Source organism: Dipteris shenzhenensis, chromosome 28, assembly GCF_047967505.1.
Source record: "Dipteris shenzhenensis isolate YYH24624 ecotype China chromosome 28, Dip_SZ_1.0, whole genome shotgun sequence".
NCBI lineage: Eukaryota > Viridiplantae > Streptophyta > Polypodiopsida > Gleicheniales > Dipteridaceae > Dipteris > Dipteris shenzhenensis.
Genome location: NC_141623.1, coordinates 6,032,801 through 6,060,356, shown reverse-complemented (window position 1 = coordinate 6,060,356; position 27,556 = coordinate 6,032,801). Strand labels below are relative to the sequence as shown.

The following is a 27,556-nucleotide window of genomic DNA, read 5'->3' as shown; positions in this document are numbered from 1 at the left end:
GGGCTCACAGGTGTGTCAGTGATCTTTTCTAAACAGACATACCTTCAGACGCGTTTGTAAGGCATGGAGGGGTATCTTTTCATCCCAGGGTACAATCTGACACAAAGGGATGCACCCCTTTGGTGAACAAGTACACCTCTTTACAAGCAGGCAAGAAAACAAGGAGGGAGTGGCGCTGATGTGCCATGCTTAGCGACGTTAATATTGTGAAGGATATGGCCATAGGAGGGATCTATGCATTGACATGCTAGTGGGCCTGTCATGTCTCTCGTACCAGCCATGTACATATGCACGTAGGTATGCATCTTCTATTTTTTGTGGGAGAAAACCAAAATTTAAAAGCAATAAGTCTCATCTTTTCTCCCTTTAAAACGTCCATGTTTGAGACATTTCATTGAAAGTTTTCAGGGCTGAACTTTCCATGTTTCAGGTTCTCTTTAAACATGTTCTTATGTGACTATGCTTGACAGTCGGCAATAGTAACATTTGGCAGCAAAAAATTTTAAATTTCAAGGCTTGCATGAGGAAGAGTACCTGTACAAGCCTTTTAGAGACAGATTCAAAAAAGCTTATCCAGAATTCAGTGGCCATCAGTGGTAGGAAACAGCTTCAGGATTCTGAAAACTGCTCTGGACCATGCAGGCGGTTGGTGGATCCAAGGCTTTCCATGAGCTCACAACATACCATAAATTTCAGATTCTTTCACTCCATATATTGGGCTCTTGTATCAGAGCCTTTAAGATAGTTTGTTCATGTTTTTCTACCTTTTCTGTTCATCAATGTCCTGTGTGGATTTTACCTTCAGACATTATGGCTTACTAATATTATCCTTCTCTCTCTCTAGGTTGCACAAGATCAGTCCAGAAGCCCATGAGAAATGGTTTGACATTCTATATTAATTTATTTACACTTCACACATGCTGGTCTTTGTGCAGGTTTTGATGACACTAATTGCAGTTTGGAAAGTGGATAAGCTAGGTCGAAGACCTTTGCTGATTGTAGGCGTGAGCGGGCTTGTAAGATTTGCATATTTCAAACTTTTCATTGGAGTGTCAATGTTTTCCTCTTGGTTTCCCCTTTTCTATTTCAAAAAGAAAAGATGCCTTGTTCTAGGAGAAGATGGCCTTTCATTTGTGTGATATTACTGGGTAGATGTTCATGACTTTTCTCCCCACAGGTTGTGTCCCTATTTCTGCTTGCAATATACTATGCCTATTTGCAATCCGCTTCAGCTTTGGCAGTTGTATCTCTGCTCCTTTATGTGGGGGCCTACCAGGTGGGATCACTCAACACAAAACTGTCTATGTGCCTTCTTTACACAGTGATAGTCCCACAGCAATCATGCTTGAAGAACCGTTTGACGTTTTTGTCTTTTAAATTTCATTAGACATCGGTTCTCTTTCTTCATGCATCGAAGTTGAGGCATTTTGTATGCTTCCTGAGCATACATCCGTGACATGAAAAGGAGAATATTATAATACTTTCCTCAGTCTTCGTTGCTACAGAAACACGATGATAGATCCCTCAGTTTTGGTTGCTAAGCTGCTATAGAATAAAGGCATTCTAACAACTTTTGACAGAACTTTGGCTGGCTAGAGCTTTATTTATTTTATATGAGTCGTTTCCTGTTGTCTTCTGGCTTTCTAGGTTTCATTCGGGCCTATATCATGGCTCATGGTTTCAGAAATTTTTCCATTAAGAACAAGGGGACGAGCTCTAAGTATTGCAGTCCTTGTGAATTTTGCGGCCAACGCTCTCGTGACATTTTCTTTCTCTCCCTTAGAGGTACATTTTATCGTGAAATGCTTTGAAAGTTATAATTACACTTGTCTTGAAATGCTCTGTAATTGACAGGTCTTTTCACTTTACTTATGGCTGCTTCTGTATTGGGTTTCTGGGTTAATTTAGATACATAAGCCCAAATTGTGTAGGGTCTTTGAAGCTTGAGCAAATACTGATCCCAAGGCTGAGATTGAAACTTTACTTATCTTCTCTATAGCTTTCCCGACCGTTTTGTAAGTCATCAATCTGACCGAATACCATGCATGGGCTTCTTTGCCCATAGCATTACATACAAGTTTTTTTGTGCGCACAGAAATTTTGGACACAGCATTACATACAAGCTTTTTTCTTTGAGGTGTTCCGCTGGGCACTAGTGGTCTGTACATTGTTAATCGAGTTCAAATCCCTTAGAAGTCTTTAAGAGGAAAATATGCCGCTAACCAAACATGCTGTGTTGGTTATTGCCTTCTATCGTACTTGCATTTATCGTGTAGCTCTCTATAAATTCTTCTACACCTAGTTAGGAGAATAAATGTATCTTTGATAAAACTGCTGTTGCAGTGATTACGAGAGTGAGTACACATTCATCTTTTTAATGTTAGAATGATATGCATTCTGAAGATATATTTGCATTATTGTGCAGCTCTCCACAGATGCTTCCATAGCTAATTAGGATAATTCACAAATGTATTCATTAATAACAAATGTATTGTTAATGTAACTGCTATTGCAATGATTACTGGAGTGAGTATACATGCATCTTTTCGATATTAGATGCTTGATTGTATGCATTCTAAGGTAGAATAAGTACTCATGTGTCGCCATAGCATGATATGAAAGCTCATGAAACGCCCTCAAGATGGTTTTGAAAATTGGGGATCGGTGTGACCTGAGTGATCTCTGGATGTACTACTAAGTCACTTACCATGTATGCTAGGGAGCCTCATGGCCTTGAATTAGAGGGCTTGTATGACCCCTTGTGAACCACAATACCATGCCCAATGTGAACACTGAAAGTCCTTGCTGAAGTCGAGCAATGATCTTGAGTATGCACCCTGCAATATTCTTGGCCGCAGGGCATTGCTGTTAAGTAGTGATGTAGACTTTTGGCCCCTTTGGGCAGCAATGATTTGTATCATCTCTCCCCTCCTGCTCTAGCCATGGCTAATGGGGAGTCAAAGCACATCCAGCCAGAAGCATGTCTTTCATGGCTTGATGACAGGGTCAAAGCTGAGTCTAGAATGTGGACAGAAGGTCAATTTATTTCCTCGCTAAAAGGAGTCAACTGCAAGCACCTGGTGCAAAAAGGGGACTTTGGCTGAAGTGCGCAGCCATCCATCATCCTAAAGAGTAGGGAGGGGTATAATTGTTGCTTGACTCTCAAGGGAATCCCAGTCCATAAAACCCATTCCTTAATTGAACTCAACCTTAGTTAACTAACCTAACTCGACCTGACTGAGCCTAACCCTAGTTAGTTTGACTTAACCTAGCCCACCCTGCTACCTCTGGCTAAAACTAACTAGACGACTAATTGAACCTTAGCCTGAGGTTTTTGGGCTAAGGTTGAATGGCGAGCTGTGGTGGCGTGGAATTTGGTGGAAATCTTGACATGGGTGGCAAAATTGCAGTCGTTGCAGATCCGCAGGTCACAGTCACAGGCCGGTGGATCTAGCACATCATAGTGATCACGCTTGGCTGTTGCAGGTCTGAACCACATTTAGGAGTGCTGGCCGGAAATGGTTTAGGGTTGGTCGTCACGCACAGCTACATTTGGTTGGGTGTAGCTATCGTTGATGTGGCAGGTCTGGCCAAGATGTTCATGGCCTTCCTAAATCGGATGATTGGTTAGCAGTTCGACTGATGGGTGGAGCTATAGTCGAAACACAGGAGGATCACGCTGTGGTGCGCTTCGACGAGTGCTCTATGAATTTGTTACTACCCGGTCTTAGCCTATTTCATAGCGAAAGGCGTCGAGCTTTTAGAGGCAAGCTTCGTTCTGTGACCCAGCTAGATGCATTTGACCAAGCGTCCTCTTCAAGGCAGCACTATGCTGTGAGCAGACCGTACGTTTTGTGAAGGATCCAATTTGTTGCCTGCCTGGTTGTTGCAGAGTCTTGCTGTTGCAGGGATTGAGCTATCCATCGGTCGTTGGATTGGGTGTCCGTCCGCTTTGTGCTGCTATTGCACACTGTCAGTCCTACGATGGCTTTGGCGTGCTTTTGGAGAAAATCTGAGTGAAGGTGAAAGGGGGAAGCAAAGGTGCCAGGCCGGAGCTCTGATATGAATGTAGAAAAGGTAGATTGCAGAAAGGGGGATTGAGGAGGTAAAGGGAGAGAGAGAAAGGGAGAGAAAGAAGGAGAAGCGGTAGTAGAGAGAGGAAGAGGTGGGAAGGGGGGGGGGAGAGAGAGAGAGAGAGAGAGAGTAGGCTGCAAGGAGGAAGGAGTGAGAGTCAAATCAAAAGTACACAATGAATGGTGGATGGGGACTTACATAGTCCCTCCAGGTTTCCCACCTAAAGGGCCACTAAAATAGCCCTTTCCCCTCCTTTATTACATTTGGCCATTCTCACTCAGTAACTGAAGCCTTTGAAGGCCCCGCAAAGTGTGTAGAGTGTGACAGATATTCTAGTCTGTAGTTCTCAGTAGTTGACAGCCATCCTTGACTGTCATTTTGCCCAGTACTGTTGGCTGGATGTACTTGGCCCCTTTCTGAGCGGTTTTCCCATGGGTGGACAAGTATACCGAGTTCTCTAGCTCTCTCTACTTGCTGTATTGTCTGAGTGCTATGTGCTGCTTGTTCTGAGGGTAATCAGTGAGAGATTCGAGTTGATAGTCTAAAATCTGACGATACTTTGCAAGGCTAGAGATCTCTTTGCCAAACAACATGTCATTTGGCCTTTTGGGAACCATTGCAAACCTAGGGCCTCTTCCCATAGGATAGATCTCTCTTCCTTCGTGAGAAAGCCAAGTGACTTGTGCTAGTTGATTTTAGAACCTGAGGACATGCTACAACAGCCAACGATGGAGGGGGCCTCTCTAGGCATTCGATTGTCCCCATGAAGGGTGCCATGTGATCTGCCGACTTTGCTCCAATCATATTATGTTCTTCATTGATTTCTAAGTGCAAGCCTACCAATTCTAGACCCTTGTGATTGGAGGGAGAGGAAAGGTTCGATGGGGTAGCCATGACGAACTGAGATTGAAAGAGACAAGGGATTACTTGTGAGCTGGCTTGTATCTACTAGACAACAATGCTGAAATGCCTCTGGAGCATGGGAGAAACCAAATCTGCTCATGGATACCCTCCAAAAAGGCCCAGTTCACTCTGCTATACGCTTTCACGAAATGTAAGAGGAGGGTCACGAGGGGCTAAGTGCTGATATGCCAAATGAATAGCCTGCCAATGAAGATGTTGTTGAGGATGCTACATTGTCTAGGCTTAGTTAGTCAATGATGAATATTGGCTCTATCTCCTCCCTTGGAAATGAGGCATATCCCATCCACAAGAAAGCGATGGGCATAATTTGCATATAAAAAATCTCCTAGAAGAGCTCAAGATAGCCTTACACTTTCAAAACATCACAATGTGATTCTAGGGGCAGCTTCACTCTTTCTAAGCCAACATCTAGGCATAGTGGCCGCATAGTGAGGCTTTTACCTAAGATCAGACCGTTGATTTGCAAACTTGTATTTGCAGCTTGTCTTTTTGTCACACGTATAAAAACCTAGCAATGCAATACCAAAGGCGGCTCAGATTATCCCAAACCAATTTCTAGGCATATCAGACTATATCAAGCCAATTTCTAGGAATATCAACTGATTTGTGAGGTTGTTTATGTATGGTCAGACCCTTGATTTGCAATCGTCTATTTCACATCCCTTCCTTAAGTCATTACTTAAGATAAGAATGGCCCGTTAGTACATTCTTTGTTGAAATGGCCAAAGCTGGTTTCAAAGGGTGCATGACTGCTCACATCAACTCTTTGTTATTCACTCATATGCAACAACATATTTGACCATTCCAAATGATGGGACTTCCGTGTGTTGTGCTTTGGTGGATTTCAAAATGTTCGTGTCCAAGCATTTGGAACTTTTGAGTTTTTGTGAATGTTTTTATGTGGCACGACAACAATGCACATAGTAGGCATCCCTTCCCCATTGTCCTTTTCTTCAATTTTCACTCGTTGATTTTCTTCCAATGCTCCAAAACACCTCCTCCTCAGCCTTTTTGGTGCACATTTCTTTTCCCTCTTTGATATTCTTTGTAGTGCTTCAAACACTTACTCCCTCCTCCTTTGTGATTAGACTTCTCCTTTAGTACTAGCCTTTGTCACGGCTGAGTCTACCCTTCACCTCTAGAGTGCTGACAGAAACTCAGTACAAAGACCTTTGTATACATGGATACTCAAGTATGTGTGGGTGTGTGGATTTGTATTTGTGAGAGCATGTGTCTTTTCTATGGTCTACACCCACTGGTGGGCATTGATGACGTCAGTGGGGATGTCATAGCTGTTAGAAGGTCATTGCCCCACCTCTGAGCCCCCGATTTGAGGGGACAAGGGGGCAGGAGACCATAGGGGGTAGGGGAAGGTGAAAATGCAGAAGACCTACCTGGCAGGGAACCTGCACTGCAGCAAGAAGATGGCACGGCATCCTAGGTGCCTCCTGGACCTGCACACGGGCGGAGTTGGGAGCTGCAACAGCAGCCCATAAGCAGGGCTTATGGGCCCTTAAATAGGCCTGGCCCAAGCTGGCCTGATCAGCCAGCAAAGGCCGACCAATCAGGTCGGTTGGTGGGCTGGCAGGTCGGTGCCTTGGGCAGGGAGCCGACTCACTGGTCGGCCAAATTGAGGGGGCCTAGCCCCTCCTATAAAAAGCCCTCCCTTCCCCCCTCGTTCCTCATCACCTGCACTTACAGCGTTGCACACAGGCAAGCGCACAAGGAAGAGGAAGAGGCTCATCATCATTGACAGCACTCGGGCTGTTTGTACATGCGCACTCTTAATCTTTTGTTGCCCACGATTGTGGAGGAATATATCTGAGTTTTGTCCTATCGCTCTTTCAGTTTTTCTGAGTGTTGGTTAAGCTAGATAGGACGAGAAGGCTCTCATGGCTGGGGAAAAATTGTTTACGCAATCGGACGAGAAGGCTCTCATGGCGAGGGACAAGCCTGGCAAGGGTAAGTTCAAAGACTCCAAGAGCAAAAACAAGACCGAGAATGCAAAGAAAAAGAGGCAGATGAAGTACTTCTACTATGAGAAGCTTGGTCATTCCGCTAAAGAGTCCCGCAAGAAGAAGGCGGACCTCAAGAAGAAGGAGTCCAAGTCCAAGGAGGAGCCAAAGACCAAATCGGCAAACGTCACGACCTATGCTCTCTTCATCATCACTGAGTACGGCTCCACTTATACAGTCAGTGAGGGAGAGGAAGGTTGGTATGTGGACAGTGGAGCTTCAAAGCACATGTCCAACAAGGAGTGGTTCAAAACCATGGAAGGTACACATCCCGATTCCAAGGTCACTATTGGGGATAACCAGTCATGCCTTGTGAAGGGTATCGGCAGTATTCCGTTCATAACGACTGTAGGAAACGAGGAGTTGATTTCTGATGTACTGTATGTACTGAATTTGTGCAAGAACCTATTGTCTGTTAGTTAGATGGACAAGCACAATATGTCGGTATTATTAGACAACGGCAAGGTCACTGTCACATCCAAGGCAAACGGACAGGTGGTGGCTCAAGGTGTCGAGGAGCATGGACTATATTGACGCAACGCTCTGTTGGTGCACGGGGACCATGGAAGATCCAGATCATGGCATGAGCGGTTCGGTCACGTCAACTATGGCACTCTCTTTGAGATGCAGAAGACAAAGATGGTGGATGGACTTCCACCGATTGCAAGCAATGATCGTGTCTGCAGGGCTTGCGTGGAATGCAAGCAACACAGGGACAAGTTCCCACCACAGGAGGCCTTAGCACGGCCGCTCGAGTTAGTTCACGCCGACATCTGCGGCCCAATGTCGACAAATTCATTCGCAGGTTCGCGGTATTCTCTCTTACTTGTTGATGATTTCAATCTCATGACATGTGTATTTTGCCTAGCCAAGAAATCTCAGGCTTTCGAGAAATTCAAAGATTGGAAGGCCTAGGTAGAGAAGGAGAGTGGGGAGGTAATCAAAGCCTTCCGCACCGATAGAGGGGGAGAGTTCACTTCTACCGAGTTCAATGGATTCTGCAAGAAGCAAGGGATTAAGAGGTAGCTCACTATAGCTCGCACATCTCAGCAGAATGGAGTTGCTGAGAGGAAGCATAGGACCGTCACTGAGATAGGGTTGATCATGTTGCGAGGGAGGAGTCTCTCGAAAGCCTACTGGGGTGGAGCCGTGAACACTGCTGTTTACATCCTCAAGACCAAGATTATTGATGGCAAGACTCCATACGAAGCTTATTATGATAAGAAGCCCATCATATCTCATCTTAGGGTTTTCGGTTCTAAAGCATTTGTGCATGTTCACAAAGATGAGTGAACAAAGCTATCCGGATTCCCATAGCCGGAGCTGTATCTTTGTGGGATACAGCGAAGAGTCCAAGGCCTACCTCCTATTCAACGCGGACAAGAAGAAGATCCTTATGAGCAGGGATGTGATCTTTGAAGAGACCGAGCCACAGCCTGCCGAAGAGGTTCCAGAACTCTTAGCGTTATCCCCACCCAAAGTCACCATCCGCGAGGTAGCGTCGACTGAAGACCCCGAGGAGGAGGAGGAGCATGCCATTCTAGAGCTAGCTTCCAATTCAACTTCATCCAAAGTACCTCCATTTGAGAAGAAGCTACCTCAATGGTATTTGAAGACGTTAGCAGACTCACGGGTCACGGACATGTTGAGATATGGTGCCATGAGCACATATTAGAGGCTAAGGTATGGTATAGGAAAGAATTAAAGTAGCCACCCTAGGATGTGGACTACATGATGTGGAGATGTGGATCAAGAATATCCACAAGGAGAAATGTGGATGAGAGGATCCCACATGTGTTGACTATTCTAAAGGCTCTTTCTATATAAGAAGCCTTTCATGTATCGTTGAGTATATACATTGCAATAGATTGAGTGTTTCCTACCTTATGTCTCTCTCATGGTGTTACGATCCTCCTTGATCCCTTACTTTTACATGGTATCAGAACACTAGGTACTCCCATGCAACAAGGCGGCATGAGGCCAACCAGCCGACTCAGAAGTAGACCCTGAAATCCTCTTTTATTGAGAGAGGAGACTGAAAGCAAATTTTTTTGATTCCAGGCACATAAAGCAAAGGCTCCCAAGACAAGGCTCCTCCACTGACTAGCAACTCCTCCACCGACTAGCAGCTCGCTCACAGGGACGGTTCTCTAGAACACGACCTCCGAGTCCATCTCCGTCTTCACATCAACGACTTGCAAACTGAATAGTCTCCACTGCCTTTGAAGCTCGAACGTCAGAAAGCTCCCATGCTCGGCACTCCCTCACGGCCTAGACGACTCAGGCTCCTTCAGCAACCAACGGGCTCACAAGACATCAATGAAGGCGCCTTCTTCTACAAAGCCTCCACGCTCCTGGGCTCAGCCTCCAAAGCTCCAAGTCCTGCCTCTTGCTCCTCCAACCGGCTCATCATCGGCTCCTACAACAGTGCCAACAACTACTCACGGAAAGCGGCCTCCACGAGCAGCCATCTAGCCAATTAAGTGACTTCCTTCAATGTAGTCGTCTCCAAAGCAACCAATTCTCATTGACTCCGGTGAGCCAGCTCCAAAGCCTTAGCAATGGCTTTAGATGCTCGCTGATGCTTCTTCGACAACCGCTGCAGCTCTCATTCGACGCCCAAGATCTCTGTCGCCATGCCCACGTCTCTAACGTCGTTGCAGAGAAGCAGAGATTTCTCTTCTGTTCTTCTCTAAGGTTAACCTTAAGACACGTGGCAGATAAGCCCGTGACCTAGGTTAAGGCTATTGGTTAAGTTTGTGGTTAGGTTCAATTGCTTGGGTTAGTTGAACCATGGTAAAGTTTATGTAACCTTGGGTTAACCTAGTTGGGTCAGAAGATTGCCACATCAACATGCAAGTTAGCAGTGCCACCCAAGCACAGTTCCTTTGTAAGCACAGTCTTGCATGCAGCATATGAACCCCTAAATCACATCATCAATTGGACCCCTCTTCTTCATTAAACTTCGACAAGCCGTAACTTCCAATCCAAGAAGAATTTGCACATGCTCCAAAAAGGAAAAGTGATCGTCTTTTCTAGCTCTATGCGCCTGTCAAGTCAATTTTGTTGTATGCAATTAGACACTGTCATATTTGAAAGTTTCTTCAACTGGTAAGACTTTTGCAATGGCATTATGCACCCCAACTGTTGAGAAGTTTACCGGGGAAGGATTTCACACCTAGTCTGTGCAAATGAGGTGTCTCCTAATGCATCAAAAGCTTTGGAAGACTGTAAAAGAAGACATACGCACTACATAAAATGATGCCTGGAAGGAAAAAGATGAAGCAGCACTATCACTCATTGGTTTGCACTTGGGTTCAAACACAATTCATCATATAGACTCCAAGGATCATGCCAAAGATGCATGGGATGAGTTGAACACAGTGTTTGGTGTGAAAGCCAAAAACCAAGAAATTCATCTTAAGATTGAATTCTATGGTTTGCACATGAGCTTCAATGAATCCATGGCACAATTTGTCAACAAAATCAAAAGCATTATGACCCAACTAGAAGGCATAAATGCGAAAGTAGGAAAAAAAGATGTACTTGCAATTCTCCTTAAAAGCATGCTTGCAGAGTACATTGCACTGACAACAACTTTGAAGAATCTCCCAGATCCAAAGTTTGAGGAATGTGTATTCTCTCTTCTTGAAAAAGAAAGAGAGCTAAAGGCATCGACATCGACATCTACATTAACACGTATCAGCAACAATGAAGAACGAGCATTGTTTAGTAAAACATTAGCGAAGTGTTACCATTGTTGAAGGATGGGTCACTATCAAAGTGACTGTAGACTGAAGAACAAACCAAAGTGTCACCATTGCAAGAAGCTGGGACATAAGGATTGCAGATTGAAGAACCAGCAGGTCAACTACGTGGAGTTATCATCAAGCCAAGAGCAGAATGACAAGAACAACATGTATTGAGAAGCAAAAGCCTTGCCACCTTCAGCCCACATGTTTGTAAATCAAACGTGACCCAGTAGCCAAAGGATCATGGCACCAAGGGGTGGTGTTGAGATATGGTGCCATGAGCACATATTAGAGGCTAAGGTATGGTATAGGAAAGAATTAAAGTAGCCATCCTAGGATGTGGACTACATGATGTGGAGATGTGGATCAAGGATATCCACAAGGAGGAATGTTGATGAGAGGATCCCACATGTGTTGACTATTCTAAAGGCTCACTCTATATAAGAAGCCTATCATGTATTGTTGAGTATATACATTGCAATAGATTGAGTGTTTCCTACCTTATGTCTCTCTTTCTCCTTGATCCCTTACTTTTGCAGGACATACCTGAGAGCAGTTCCGGAGCGCGGCGGTCTCAAAGAAACATGAAGTCTCCCTCCGTGAACTTCGCTTTGGTAGCTCAACTTGCGGAGCCCGGTTCCTTCTAGGAAGCGAAGGATATATCAAAATGGCAGGAAGCCATGAAGGCAGAGATGGATGCCATTTTGAAAAATGACACCTGGGATTTAGTGCCCAAACCAACCAAGCGGAAGGTCATCGGGACTAAATGGGTGTACAAGCTTAAGTTCAAGTTAGATGGGAGCTTAGACAAGTACAAAGCAAGATTGGTGGTGAAAGGCTAGCATAGTCAGAAGGACTTGACTTCGACAAGACCTTTGCCCCCACAACTAGGATGGTGACTATTCGGACAGTCATTGCCTTGGCTGCTCATCAGAGTTGGCCTATTTTTCAGATGGACATCAAGTCTACATTTTTAATTGGAGGAGGAGGTATATGTGGCACAGCCATCATGATTTTAGATTCCAGGATCCCCATCAAAAGTATGCAAGCTGAAGAAGGCCTTATACGGGCTGAAACAGGCCCCCAAAGCTTGGTACCAGCGGATAGATGTTTTCTTTTAGAAGATCGGGCTTCAGTAGAGTCCATCAGAGGCAAATCTCTATCTCGAAGCAGAGGGGGATTTGCAGCTGGTATTGATTCTATATGTGGATGATCTCATCGTTAGTGGGAATCATACGAAAAGGATTTCTTAGGTCAAGAGACTTCTTATGGAGGAGTTCGAGATGATTGACCCAGGCATACTTCACTACTTTCTTGGGATTGAGGTGATGCAGGGAAAGAGCAGTATCTTTGTTGCACAGGAGAAGTATTGTAGGAAACTGCTCAAACGCTTTGAGATGGAAAATTGCAAAGCAGCAGTGACTCCCATGGAAACTAGTCTGAAGCTGAGTGTGCGTGATCCATCTCAGCCGGTTGATTCATCACTATATCGACGCTTGGTGGGGAGTTTGCTTTATCTCACCAATACTCGACCAAACATTTCCTTTGCAGTTGGATTGCTCTGTCAGTTCTCCGCTACATCCAAGAAGGCTCATTGGGACGTAGGTATAAGGGTGCTAAGGTACTGGAAGGGTACCTGCACCTACAGCATCACTTATACTAGAGGCATTGAGTTGGGAGGTTTCTGTGATAGTGATTGGGCAAGTGACATTGATACCCGGAGATCTACTTCTGGATATTATTTCTTACTCTCATCAGGAGCCGTGTCATGGTTGAGTAAGAAACAACCTATTGTCGCCCTTTGATCTAGAGAGACGGAGTATAGGGCTGCCTGTACAACGGCATGTGAAGCATTGTGGCTCAGTTGGATCTTGGAGGACATGAATGTGGCCCAAGAAGATGCGACTGCAATTATGTGCGACAACCAGAGTAGCGATCGCCAACAACCCCGTGTTTCACGCACGGACGAAGTACATCGAGGTCCACTACCACTTTGTTCGAGAACTCATCGACAAAGAATGACTATCATGAGATTGAAACTGCACACTGTGCTGCATTTTTAGAGGATAAGGTTTTGCATGTTCCCGGATTCATCTTGATATATACTTCCTCCCTCCCAGCTCTTTTGGTGCTCATCTATCATGGTTTATGATTTCAAATTTTAATCCTTTTGAATTCATAAGACATGGTAGAATTTGAGGCATGACTTTAGGCTTGATCAATCTTCAGCTCCAAGCTCTAACCTTAGCCAATAGTGAACTAGCTCGTAAGAGTTATTCAATATTGAGCTTCACATCAATATGAATGAAGTAGGTAATCATAAGAATGTTGTAATTGCACTATCTTATGCATAATGTCAATGCTATGTGTTTTTGAAAATTCATAAAAGTGCAAGAAAACATAGTGGAAAGAGAGAGAGAGAGAGAGAGGGGGGGGGACTCAAGGAGGGCGGAAGGGATCCATTAAAAAGAGTGATTATTTTCATTAGAGGAGTGTCTCATTATATAGGAAAGAGTTACATGGTGGTACATTATACCTGGTCACTTACATGGTGGTACATTATACTTGGTCACACTCGTGTGCCAACTCATCAAGTCGATTGTCCATCTTATCTTTGATCTCTTCACCTTACATCTCCACCTCACAAGGTCATATGCTTATGCATCACCAATCTCAACATCCCCCCTTGATTTTAGGCCGATCATGACCTTGTCCAATGTCATCAAGGATGTAGTCAAGGATGTAGGAGAATATTGATTGGCTAATTGAGTTTTGGTACCCCTGGCTACATCATATAGTGCTAGTAGTGAGCTTATACATTCTGGATTTTAGAACAAGTGATCATTGGATGGTGATACATCGGGGGGTTCAAGTAATACATTCTTTATGGATTTTATATTTGGGTAGGGCACCCAACAATAACACACACAAACGAATATCTATTTCCATTCCAATAAAAGATATCAAGAAGGCAATTATGCCTTATTGTTAATTTACTATTTGCCATAGTTGTAGATGCCTTAGGATGGCTCATATAGCAGAAGGTGAAGAATGATGCTTGTAAAGGCATTTGGAATGCAACTAGTTAACCAATAGTTTCCAAATGACACCATCCTTAGACCTTGAAACATAAGAGAGGATGCTTTAGAAGCTATAGCTTTGAAACCTTATTCCTAGCCTCAGGGTCTCTCATCATAGTCACACTAAGGGAGCTTGATGGGATTGGTTCTATAGAAATTCCTAAGAAAGGTGGAGAAGTGGAAAGGCTTCCTAGGAGAAAGATGGAGTCCTCGATCACCTTATTTTCTCCCTTGCTAGTTCCCCTCTTAGAAAGCACTTGATTAGTTTTAAAGGACTTGTAGATCTTTACTATGGAGAGGATCCACTGCTAAGAGACAGATCTATCTTGTAAGGTGGTCCTTCGCACTATTGACAAAAAGGAGGTGGTCTAGGGGTCTTCAATATATAAGCTCTATTCTTAATTTGTCAATAGAGATGTGGTCTTAGATCCTATTGAGAGATTTCCTATGGGTTAGATCATTTTTGGAAACTCACTGGAAGAATTCCCATCAAACAGCAGTTATTGCTAACCTAGAACCGTATTCAACTAAGGAGTTTCTCGAAGGCTGCCCAAGTACTTGACAGTCTAAAAGAAAGGCCTTTGGCTGGCTGCGAGTCGAAGCCGGACTAGCATCAAAACGACTAGCAGAGGCAGGAGAAGGCGTAGGAGAGGAGGAAGAAAACGAGGGGTGGGAGGGAGATAAGCCGGCCGGGGAGGAGAGGAGAGTTCACGAGGTGTTCATTCAGCCTTTGGCATTGCAAGAACCCCGCAGATCATATTTTCTTTGTTCTAGAGGCTTTTCTCTTGTGAATGATGTGCTTGATGATGCAGGCATGGCTTGATATTTTCTTTCATTGGGTCCGTTTTTGGGCACTATGGACTCTATGGAAGGTCTGTCATCATAGAGTCTTTGGTGACCCTGACCTGTCAAAGTATCATTTCTTCCGTGCTTCTCTGCGGCAATCAGTCTTTGACTGCTTGCATGCACGGGATCTGGAATATCCTGCTTTTTTGTCCTATAATGATATCTTTTGTTGTAACTGCTTTGTCCCCTATTTTTGCGGGGGCAGTTTCTTAGTATCTTGTAATATAATACATATGGATTTCACAATAAGAAAAGGTGTGTGTGTATACAGTGTACATACGTATGTGTGTGTGTGTACAAAATTGCGACTCTTCCTTTTTGCCTTGATGTTTACCTCTTCCTTGGCTCCTCAACCTTATGATTCCATGACCCCCCCTCTACTCTGAGAATTGGATTTAATTGTGTCGACGACTCGAAGATGACGCTGACCATAATTTATTCCTTTTTGCAAATTATTTTATTTATTTAAACCTCTTCCAAATTTTGATGATTGATTAAAAGATTTATAAAAAATATATTCTCTTCCTATTTGGGAACTATTATATTGTGCCTACTACAATGCTCTTAGTTCCTTTGGTTAATGAACATACTCTAATTTATTCCCTTACACATTCCACTACAATTTTTATCTAGTGTGGTGGTGTTATTCAAGAAATTGATTTCATCATGTTTTCCATTGTGTTCAAACTGATGCAAAATGAGAATATATGAGCTTTTGAACTTCAAAATTTGTCAGAATAGGCTTCAATAGCTGCTCAGGGATTAGCTCTTACTGTGCAATATACTCGCTGTAATATGCACCCATAGTTTCTCTCCTACTGGCTGTAGGTTTGCACATTGGCCCCCTTTTAATGTCGGACTGGTCCAGCATATTTCTGACCAGTGCCAGGGGCTCCTGACCAACAGCCGAACCCTCCATGCTACTGCCAACCTGCTCTACAGACTGGCCAGCTGACCAGGACCTGGTTTGGGGCCTGTAAAAGCCCCTCCACCAGGCATATTCTGCTGGGCATTGTCGCAGACCATCTGCCCACTCTAAGGCTTGGCACCTACCAGCCCCTATGTCTATCTTATACTAGGGTCTATTGTCAGGCGTATGTGCTGGCCTGGGTGGCCCATGAGGCTTCCCTAAAGTAAACCTAAGAACATCGGTCTGTTACTGCCCACATAGCAGCCTCTCTCAGTCCCTCTCTCCTACAGGTCTGACTCCCGCTTGTCCTCCTCATGTAGGCGCTCACAGGTGGGGAGTTGATCTATACATTCTGATACTTAATACATTTAAGAGGGCCCACCATCCATTTCACTATAATTTAAAGTCCTTTAAAAGTACACTAAGTACTTTAAATTTAAGGTTTCCTTATCTAGGGTTGGGAGTGTACAAATCCAAATCTGAAAGTTGCTGAGGCTATCTTTTCCAAGTCGATGACACCCCCTCCCTACTTTAGCATTTTTGCCCTAAAAAATGGAAGTCATGAACCTGGATATCCTGACTGCTGGATTGAAACAATTAACTGTCTTTGAACCTAGAAACAGCCTTCACACATTCCCAGATCTGGCTTTGGTTTAAGAAATGATGACTCTTCTCATGTGTTGTTGACTTCAGGTAACCCCTTCAACCTGACCAAAAATTCTGCACAATATCTTTACCATTACTTAATGCCTTGCTACAATGTACTCCGAGTTCAAAACTGTTTTACCTTTGTCATCAAGTGGTGGTAGGGTTGAAGAAGTACGATCATTTTGCCTGACACATTTTCAGCATACTAACATGAAATACCTTGTGCATCTTAGTATTGGAAGGCAAATCCAGCTCATAAGCCAAATCTCCTCTCTTGTGGACCAACAAAAAGGGATTATAAAATCTTGATCCATCTTTTCATTATTTGGGTTTTAAAACTTGGAATAGCAGCGAGGTTGGAGCCTTAAGTATGTATAGTCTCTGATATCAAGATCCCTGGTTGACCTGCTCTTATTAGCACTTGGGCTGTTTTCATCGATCCTTGTTTACCTTCAAAATATCCTGCATGTGCTGCAACTGATCTTCTATGGTCGTTAATGTGAGAGTTCTGCTTTGTAGCAGCTGCAAATTGAACTACTGGCTGCATTGATATTTGTGGAAGATGGCAAGGATCCCACAGTAACAACATGAGAGAGTGGCTGAAGGGATGGAACTTTCTAAGACATGTCTGATATTGCAATCCTAGCGCTTAACAAGAGAAGAAGATATAGGAATGATGAGCCATTGATAATGGAATATAAGAGCAAACTATATGATTCCAAGATGGAATATGAGAGCAAACATTAGGATGCCAGGATGGATAAAGAAGGACAAATTAAACGCAGTCTAAATTCTGTGGATGGCCCACAAGAGCTGTTTTCTATTCCAAAGATCACAGATATGGATGGCTACATTGAGGTTAGAAGGTCATATAATGACAATAACGCCAAAGATATGGTATTCTGCTGATGAGTTAAGAGGTTGAAGACTCGGTGAGCATGGGATCCAAAGACAATGGAATATGAGAGCAAACATTAGGATGCCAAGATGGATAAAAAAGGAAGAAAAACAACTTTGCAGTCTAAATTCTATGGAAGGCCCACAAGAGCTGCTTTCTATTCCAAACATCAAGATGTTGAAGGATATCTTGAGGTGAGAAGGTCGTACAATACCAATAACGCTAAAGAGGCCGTATTCTGCCAATGAGTCGAGAGTTTGAAGACTTGGTGAGCATGGGATCCACGTAGAAATTCTCATCAACATGCTTTTGGGTTAGTCTTGGGCAAATTGCTAGACGTGGAAAAGTATCCCCTCCATCTTTTCAGTGTCATGTGCTTTCATAGATCTTCCCTGCTACAAGTTTTGGAGCTGAGCCATGTTATGGACAGTCAGGTGCACAATGTATGTTGAACCTGCTTTTGAATAGATTCCAATAGTAACATACCAAAAAAAAAAATCACAGAAAAAGAGGATGAATTTACAGTATTGGAGCATATGAATGTGAGCAATTGTAGATACCCAATAGTACAAGTCCAGTGCATAGGGAAAGTTACTATCGATTTCAGATGGACCAAGAGAGAACACATATCATTAAGCAAAATATTCTACCTGAAAAGAATCTAAAAGGTGTACTTGTCTCCAAAATACTCCATGGAGCCACTTGCGAATGCAGACCCCCTTCCGCCCCCATGGCCGTTTCCGTAAATCAGAGAGAGTGAAAAAACAGACAGGCTAAGCGCCCTCTATAAAGATCAATGATGGTGCGAATGCAGACCCCCTTCCGCCCCCACAGCCGTTTCCGTAAATCAGAGAAATTGAAAAAACAGACAGGCTAAGCGCCCTCTATAAAGATCAATGATGGTGCAACAATAGGAACAAACTATAAACCACATGCTTTTCACAGCTGAAAACTTATGGTATGTCAAAGTCAAAACTGATGTACCTTTGGCAGGCTGCAGTGCTCATCTTATACTTGAAAATTAAACCTTGTAATATGTAAAGTTTTAAATTCTGATGCCCCATAGTGTATTTTGTAGACTTTCTGCACAGTTTAAGAAACAGCCACCTGGATAATACATCCTATAAAACAGAAACTAATGTATGAAATTATATTTTGAGACATTTATTAGGTGTATGCTCACATGTATTTGCAATAGCTCTCTTGCATATATTGTTTCTAGAAAATACGGCAACAGTGTGTTGTTTTGGGGGGTCCTGGACATGCAGGATTAACATTTTCTTTACATCACAGGAAGCGATTGGGACAGCTGCAACATTCTTACTGTTTGGAGTCATAGGTGTCATTGCATTACTGTTCATCATACTCAGAGTACCTGAAACAAAGGGTTTGAGCTTGGAGGAGATAGAAGCGAAACTCTCCTCATGAAGTTTTCAGTTAAGCAGTCATGCGATGTTCCATGTTATGATTTTCTCATGAGTACAACATACTTTTAGTAATGATAACGGTGAGATAAAATCATCACCAGTACAAGCTGAGTTGTAGAGTTGGAGGATTAATGAAGGTATGACTTGGATTCTCACAAAAAAAAAGAAGGTATGACTTGGCTGGGAAGAGGCTATATGTCTTTTACATTTTCAAGTAGGCTTTACTATTCGGATAGTGGTGGTTGCTGCTACAACTAGAGTTTGTAAAGTCGGAACATCAATTCTATTATATGTGAATTGCACCACGTCTTACACCATGTATACAAGAATCATCTCACTTGTGAGTTGTCGATTATGTGTCTTACAACTTGATCAGGGATCGAATCAAAATAATCCTTATTCACAACTATGATACAACTAGCGGCTCTCGTGTGCTCTCTTATCTTTTGTCTACTCACCTTTCTTTCATAACAATCTATCCCTCTCTTGTTCAGCAAAATAGACCGTCAATATATTCAAAATGCGAGCAAAACTTGTTGGTTTTTGTTTAATAAAAATGATCACTCAATTCAACAATTTTCCAAAGTGGTCAATTCATGGGATTTCATACATTTAAAAAATGTGAGAATGTAATTCTACTTCTATAGCTAATAGACTACTTTGATGTTGATCAACTCGTAAAAGCCTTGTTTCCAAAAAGAAACACATAGTACTCTTTGATGAGATCAACAAGATAATTGGACTACACAAGGAAGCAATCCACAAAGGTCCTACTAGTTTTGCAGCTTAAAACTTCAATTAATGATTGTTTACAAAAGAAGGCATGAGCATAACCTACATTACTTAATATATCAGATATATTCCAATCTACATAATACTATAAAATTTATGTGCTAAAAGGACTCCCAAAATATCCAAGAAAGAGACTAGATATATAAAAAGGCATGTTCACAAGTATAGAATGAGTTTCTTATTGCATAATTTGCCATTATCGAAATGTAAAAAAGCACTCAAGATACACATGAAGACTAAAGTACCATGTCTCAATATGGTTTGCTAATTTATAGAGAATAATATGTTGTCGAGCAAGCTATTAGCAATTTTGGCCAAATTTGAGGAAAGGAAAAGAACTCCCAAATAAGAAGAATGAAGGAGCAATGAGCAATTAACAAAAAAATTCATTAGTAATCTACAGACTAAATTGGGAGTAAAGTATGTGAAATTTCCCTAGCGAAAAATTGGCAAGTCAATTTGGACGTCAACAGCTAATAATGTTGGAATAGAAGGGAGAAAGGAAAGAGGAAAAGATGGGGGAGAGGAGTTGCAAAAATAGAAATGTAGTAGACTAACTATAAGCTACTTTTTTATTAAAAAATCTATAGACTACATTGAGATGAACCAAAATGGTGTTATGTACATGTAATATGGTTTCCATCCCATTATCCCTTTGTGCCTTTTTAGCATTCTCTAATGTATCCAATTGGTAAAATACTTTTGCATCGAATTGATGTTGAGATTTCATCCTCCACACCTTCCCTCATGATCAACATCATCATCTTAACAAATGGCATCTATATACAATACTCCCCCTAGACAAATCCTAACAATGGATATCTACTATTACTAGCTTGAGGTATCATCTAGTCTTTTTTGTTCAATTTCCCTTTCGAAAGTAATACCCCAATTGGGCAAACCTTCATTAAACTTTAAAATAATTGACATAGAGAATCTATTTAAAAAGGTTAAAATTATATTAATTATTACAAGCTTTATGAAATGATTGCATATTCCATGTATAGGTACAATATGTGATGTATGTTAAGGCATAAGGATTGTATATTCATGTAATTGCATGTCTTATGCATGATTTACATGCATGAACATCTTTTTTATGAAATGGAAAGCATAATCCTATAGAACTGCATCTTGGTAACAAGTACTTGGAAATAAAAATGATCATCGGCAATGGGCAACTACCAATAATACTGAGAGACCATTGGCAACAACATTAGTAGTACTATTATGAAAGTAGAACTATTAACAATTATTAAGCCTAGTACAGATAGCAATGAGGGGTACTAAATTATGCCATCTGTAGTATTATAACTACTAGTGATAGCAAGGTCACCATTGGTAGTGTATTACATATTACTTGCAATAGTTACATTATAGATGATATAGCCTATCTATTGGTGGTAGTGGTGTTGCCATCAATAAGCTTCATAATTCAAAAGAGATGCTTGTTCACTTTGAATGATTAAAAAATATATATGTGTCTTAAATTTGTGCATGTCAATCACATGAAATTGGTCATGTTGTATAACACACTTGCCATCCTACATTAGATAAAATATACATGTCATCCATTGGATAAAATGCACATGTCATGTTTTGTGCATGTTCGCTGCACTATAATCGGTCATACAAAATCTAAGTGTCATGGTTTTATGATGTGCATTGCATGAGCATACTGTATGAAGTGTCATGATTACAATGTGCATGTGTGTATACATGGTATATGTCCATAGATGCACATTATGCAAAGCAAGGGCGAATAGAAAGTCATGCCCATGCGCATGGTAGCCTTTAGGGTAGGGTAGTCCAAAGTCATGAGCATGATGTCCATTCAAGACCCATCTATATGACACAAGATGCATCAATAATCATGGACATGATATCCATTCAAGACTAATCTATATGACACTAATAGTCCATAGTCATGGGCATAATGTCCATTCATATGGCATAAGGTACTGTAATAGTAGACCTTATGGCTTATCCGTACTATCTATACTGTCACGATTTTCATTTGTACTGTCTTTTTCCTATTCGTAATAGTCCTTCTTTCAGCTTGTCGTACATACGCCTGTCACGATTCTGTCTGTATTATCCATCATAAAGTCACTCGTACATATGTCCATACTGCCCATCGTACGTCCATACAGTCTATCATAAAAACATCTGTACAGCCCGTCTGAATTTCCTTTTGTTCGTACACCAGGTCCTACTTTTTGCTTGCTCTGCCATACAGTTACTTTCAGCTTTTAGCCAATGATTTCTAGGGCTCTAGCATTTGGGAAAAAGTGAGCAAGGTCAAGCCTCTTTGGGTTCTTGTACTTTGGTGTAAGTACTCTTAGGACTAATATACTCAGTATAGTCTGGAAGAGATTTACAACAATACATCCAAGCTCTCTCATCTTCAGGGTTTTGACATCACAAGATGGCTGATTATGCCTTTGAGAAAACCTTCCACAAAGATAGGTTAGGATAGCATAAAAAGCAAAAGCAGTCTGAGGGTTAGAATGACCATGTTCACAACTCTTTGGAAGCTAAATTGGTATATGATACTATGCATGAAGGATTTGAAGACACCCAAAAATATTGGAATGACTCAGTCCCTACTGTCGGGCTTATGGTTGAGGTGGATGATATTCTTGACCCTATAAGGGATTATGCTCAGCATGTTATCATTATTTTCTTCCCAGGTCGTATGCCTATTGTTGTAAATGTTGGCAAGTGGTTGACTACTACACTTGGGGGTTCTTTTGTACGAAAAGTGCATTATGCAACAAGAGGTTTTTTTGAGGTCATTATGACAGATGTGTAGCATAATAGATGCTTTTGGAGCACTCTCCTCTTTACTTTGGACATCAGATGGTACATGTCCTCCCTTGGTCGCCAACCAGGGATTATCAGGCTCTTATTTATCATAGATGTCCAGTTTGGGTGGAGGTGTGGATTTCCCACAGTGTTTGGCTTCACTTTTGCCTAAAATTGCAGCATCCTTGGGCAAAGTAGTTTGCCCTCCAAGGCCAAATGGGAATTCCAATAGATTTTGCATCTTATGCGATACTGATAATCCCACTCCTAAGTCCTAAACTGTTACAATAAATAATGTTGCAATGGGTAGTGCTTTCTACAAGCTGAAATGGGGTTTGTTTGTGGGCACTTGTTTTGAATGTAAGAAATTTGGGCATATGGTTTCACAATGCCCCTTGCATGTGCAAAAAATGGCACAGGACTCTATGCCTATTCAAATGCAAAATAAGGATTTTGCTAACACTCTTGTGATTAAGAACAAAGGTATTGATAGGTATATGTTGCTCGGGATAGAGGCAAAGCACTGGCTATTTCAAATGGAAATACTACTGCTTCACTCCCCTCTACTTCCCAAATAAAAGGAAAAGAGAAGACTTTGCAAGAAGTTTGGTAGACTCCATGAAAAAATGTTGCAGTTAGGAGACCTCTATGTTACGTCAACTATAATACCGTGTGACCACAGTATAAGGTGGGAAGCCAGAGGGCTTGACAGCATTGGCATTAATAGGGCCTAAAGGGCTTAGATCTAGGGTCACGCCTAGGTCTAGGCATTTATGACAAGTGCTGGGCTAGGAGGGAGGATTCTAGAGGGAGCCAAAAAAAGAAAGGAGGTTTAGGGGCCTCCAAGAGAAGGGAATCCGTGGTCGGGTGGATTATGACAGCAGAAGCCCTCGAGGTTTGAGGACCTGCAACATTGGTATCAGAGCCGAGCTGATCTACAATTACAATGCAAAGTAGGTTAGAAACGTAGCTCCCTATTTCGACGAGATGGAAGCCTTGTAAATTTGTGAGCTAAGTAGAGCAAAATCTTTGTCGTCGCAATGGTTCAATGGGGTGCGTATTTTGTGGGTGCTATTCTAATCACTAGTAGCTTCCTTCCTACGCAATGCTCTTCCCTTCAAAACAATTGGAGTATCCAAGAGTTGCGTGATTCCTGCTGTGAAGAAGCCTTCACCATCTTCAGTGTGAAGGAGCCGTCACAGAAGTTGCTATCAGTCTTGGGCCTCTTAGATGCTTGATGTTGCATTGCACTGTTGCAGTACTTAAAAGAATCACTAGAGTTTGAGAACACCATCGCACTGCGTAGTCCATTGCAATCAGATGGCCATTGAAACTCGAGAAGGTCACCACGCGAGACTACTTATAGAGCAGCAGCTGCAAGATTGGCAGAAATTCAGAGCAGAGGAAGCGAAAATGGCATGAGTGAGCATGCAAAAGGTAGCGCAAATCATTGCGCAGCAAATCGTCGCTTAAATCGTCTATTCGTTGCTACGCAAATACAGAGAGTCTAAGCATTTGTAAAAGCCACGTAATCTAAGGTTTTTAGAACCTTAGAAAAAGCCAACTCAACACCTTTTTCTACCCCTCTCTAAAGTCTAAAGTCCCCTCTCTTTTCAAAGTCTTTTCACCCCCTTCTTCTTTCCAATCTCCTTAGCCTCGCCAAACTCAAAGAAGAAGATCGAAGAATAGGTCGAAAAGTTCGAAGAAAAGAGTATAAAGAAGAGCGAGATCGGAACGAGAGATTAAGAATTAAAAGCGTGAGAGGATGCGTCAGCTTCAAAGACAAATTCAAGACCATCGAACAAATACCAGGGAAGTGGGCATCATATTTCTCTCTCTGATATAAAGCGCTTTGCTTTACATTTTCTGGAAAATATACATTTTTAAAATGACAACTCCAGAAAGGGATGGTATGAATAGGGAGGCTGAGGAAAGGGCTAGAAAGGGGAAAGCAATAGTTAGAGAGGAAATACATGAGGAGGTACAAACTGAAACTCAAAAGGATAATGTAGAAATGGAGGATATTGATTATGGTGATTATGGAATTCCGTATGCGGAATTCACTAAACTTGAAACTCGAACGCAAAATATAGAAATATAGTTAGGGGTTATCAGTGAAACATTAAAAACCCTAGCTGAAGCTATAACTAAGATAGCCGATTCTCAATCGGTATCTATTACTGAAAAATCACTGATTCCTCCTTATCAAGTTGAGAGGTCTACCTCTCGACTTAGAGAAACCTCGAACATTCTTAAGGACTTAAAACCACCAATTTTCAATGGGGAAGAAAAGGAGCGTAATAAAGATGCGATTAATACGTTCTTGCAAAAATGGTAAGACTTTCATCGACTTAGGAATACCTCTCCTGAAAATCAAGTTGTGGAAGCAAGTCTTTCCCTTGGAAATAAAGCCTATAAATGGTGGATGAGCCTCCAGGAGAGTGATAAAATTCCTAGATATTGGACTGAGTTTGAACAAGCCTTCCTAAAAGAGTTTTTACTGAAAAATGAATTAGAAAGAGCGTGGGAGGCTCAAGACAATTGCACTATGGGTAAAAATACTCTGGTCCAATACATAGCGAATTATAGGGAGGCAGTTCTTAAGCTAAAGGGAATTGATGAATTCCAAAAGATAAGGGGTTTCGTTAGAGGTCTCAAAGACACTTATAAGGTTGAGGTGAAAAGAAATTCTCCAAAAACCTTTGAGGAAGCGATTAAGTATGCCCAAATATATGATGATATGATGGGGAAATTCAGAATTGGAACTTCGAAGCAAACAAGTTTTGTTCCAAAGTTCAATAAATTTTCCAATTTGAAAAGGAAGGGGTACTTTAAGAAGGAGGTTCCTCAGGCACCACCTAAGAAACCTCAAACACAAGATTATCCTCTCTTGAAGAAAGAGGATTATGAAAGGGCTAGGCAAGAAAATATTTGCTTCAAATATCTTGGCAAAGACCATGCTGCTTGGAACTGTCCTAAAAATAAACCAGCGGGAGCTAAAGTCCCAAATAGACCTCCACAAAAACAAGTGCATGCGGTGCAAGGGTTACCGCTCAATGGTACTAAAAAGTAGACTGCGGTAGAGGTCTATCATGAGGATAGCACCCACATATGCTAGTAGTCTATCATCCGCAATGTGACAGCCCACCTTTGGTCCTCATGATTTAATGAGGATGCATGGAAAAATTTAGGGGCAAAGAGTAAGAGTGATGGTCGATGATAGTGCAACACATAATTTCTTAATTTACTTGTTAGTTAAGAAATTAAAATTGCGTGAGAGTTCCAGTGCCCATAAATATGTGGTCTCTTTGGCAAAGGGTAGTGATAAAAAAGTTTGGGACACCATGATATATGATGTAGAGATGGATATTCAAGGCTATCAGGATGCCTTGGATTTCCAAATCATGCATCTTAACCGAACAGATGTAGTGCTTGGTCGAAAATGGTTGTTTAGTCTTGGGCATAGCTTATAGAGGAGTTATCTTAATAACTCCATTATGTTTGAAAAAGAGGGTAGAGTCTTTCAGATTCAAGGAGAACATGATGTGCCTAACTCTCCTCTTATTTGTTTGATGGAATTAGAACAACTATTACACCAAGAAGAATGCGAGGTATATCTTTGTGAACTTACTTTTATTAGTGATTTTATGTCTTCTGCATTGAAAAGAAGTAATGTTGTTTTTTGTAATGTTAAAAAGTATAAATCTTCTTTAAAAGATTTAATGTTTGAATTTAAAGATGTTTTTTCGTCTGATTTACTTGATGGTTTACCTCCTGAGAGAGAAGTAGATCATAAAATAGATTTAACTTCTAGATCTACCCTTGTTTATAAACCCCCATATAGGCTTAGTCAAACGGAGGAACATGAGGTCGAAAGACAGTTAACGAAATATCTTAAAAAGGGCCAAATCCAAACAAGTAGTTCATCTTGGTCTGCACCAGTTTTACTGGTAAAGAAAAAAGATGGTACTATGCATTTATGCATAGATTACTGAGCATAAATAAAATCACCATAAAAAATAAGTATCATATGCCTTGCATTGATGAGCTCTTTGATCAATTGCAAGGGGCAAAATACTTTACTAAAATTGATTTAAGATCAGGATATCATCAAGTATGAATTAGGGAAGAAGATGTCCCTAAGACATCATTTCGTACTAGGTATGGGCATTATCAATTTAAAGTAATGCCATTTGGATTAACAAATGCTCCAGCAACTTTCATGACACTTATGAATAGTGTCTTAAGGCCATATCTAGGCAAATTTGCTATAGTATTTCTAGACGATATCCTTATTTATAGTAAAACAAAAAAAAAACATTTGGAACATTTGCAAAAAGTGTTCCAACTACTTAGAGATAATTCTTTCTTTGCAAAAGAATTCAAATGTGAATTCTTTGCAAAAGAAGTGAAATACTTGGGACATATAATATCCCAAGAAGGGGTTCGTATAGACCCTGACAAAGTAAGGGCCATATTGGAATGGCCACATCCTACAAATCTAGAAGAATTACAGATATTCTTAGGTTTGTCATGATTCTATAGGAGATTCATCCAAGATTATGCTAAGATTGCTATTCTGATGACGGACTAGCTTAAGGGGAAGGGAAGCACCTTCATATGGGATGAACCTCAAAAGAGAAGTTTTGAAAAATTAAAGGTAGCTATAGTGGCAGCTCCTGTCTTAAAAGTAGTGGATCCCAATGAACCATTCGTGGTTGAGACAGATGCCAGTGATTTTGTTATTGGGGCAGTACTTATACAAAAAGGTCGACCAGTGGCTTTTGGAAGCAAAAAGCTAGATTGTGCCCAACAGAATTACTCGGCATATGAGAAGGAACTATATGCTATAGTCTATGCTTTAAAGAAGTGGAGGCACTATTTAGATGGTGCAAAATTTGAGATCATCTTTGATCACGAAAGCATTAAATGGATTTGTAATCAACCAGAGCTTAAAGGTAGAAAAGCTAGATGGGATGAGTTAATGCAAGAGTTTTATATACAATTGACATATAGGAAAGGGAAGTTTAATGTGGTAGCAGACTCTCTTAGCCGAATGGAGGCTTTCACTGAGGGGTCGCATGGAAATGGCAACACACCATAGGTTGGTGAATAAGGACTCAAGTGGAGAAAATATACTATTGAAGATGGCTACCTACTCTACAAGGGCAGAGTATGTGTCCCGAATGATAATGACATTAGGCACCAAATCCTTTTTGAATGTCATGATAGTTCGAGTGCCAAGTACAAAGAACCAAAAGAATTGGGCTTGTTCTCCCCTCTCCCCTTTCCCTCCTTCTCTCATGGAAATACATTGCAACAATCTAGGATCCTCTTGAGTGACACTTGCAGATGGATCGTGCTTTGCACAAAGAGTAGCTT

At 41.6% G+C, this 27,556-nt stretch overlaps 1 protein-coding gene across 1 annotated transcript in view; it reads left to right on the top strand.

Annotated features, from left to right (window-relative positions):
* The window catches only part of LOC147883095 (D-xylose-proton symporter-like 3, chloroplastic), a 44,702-nt gene extending 25,755 nt beyond the window's left edge, over positions 1-18,947 (top strand). Inside the window, exons 10-13 of the mRNA XM_087399362.1 lie at positions 936-1,016; positions 1,178-1,276; positions 1,648-1,785; positions 18,441-18,947. Of these exons, the coding sequence (XP_087255488.1) occupies positions 936-1,016; positions 1,178-1,276; positions 1,648-1,785; positions 18,441-18,575 (453 nt within the window). The 3' untranslated portion in view covers positions 18,576-18,947. The remainder of the gene's footprint in view (positions 1-935; positions 1,017-1,177; positions 1,277-1,647; positions 1,786-18,440) is intronic.
* Positions 18,948-27,556: the final 8,609 nt, after the last annotated feature.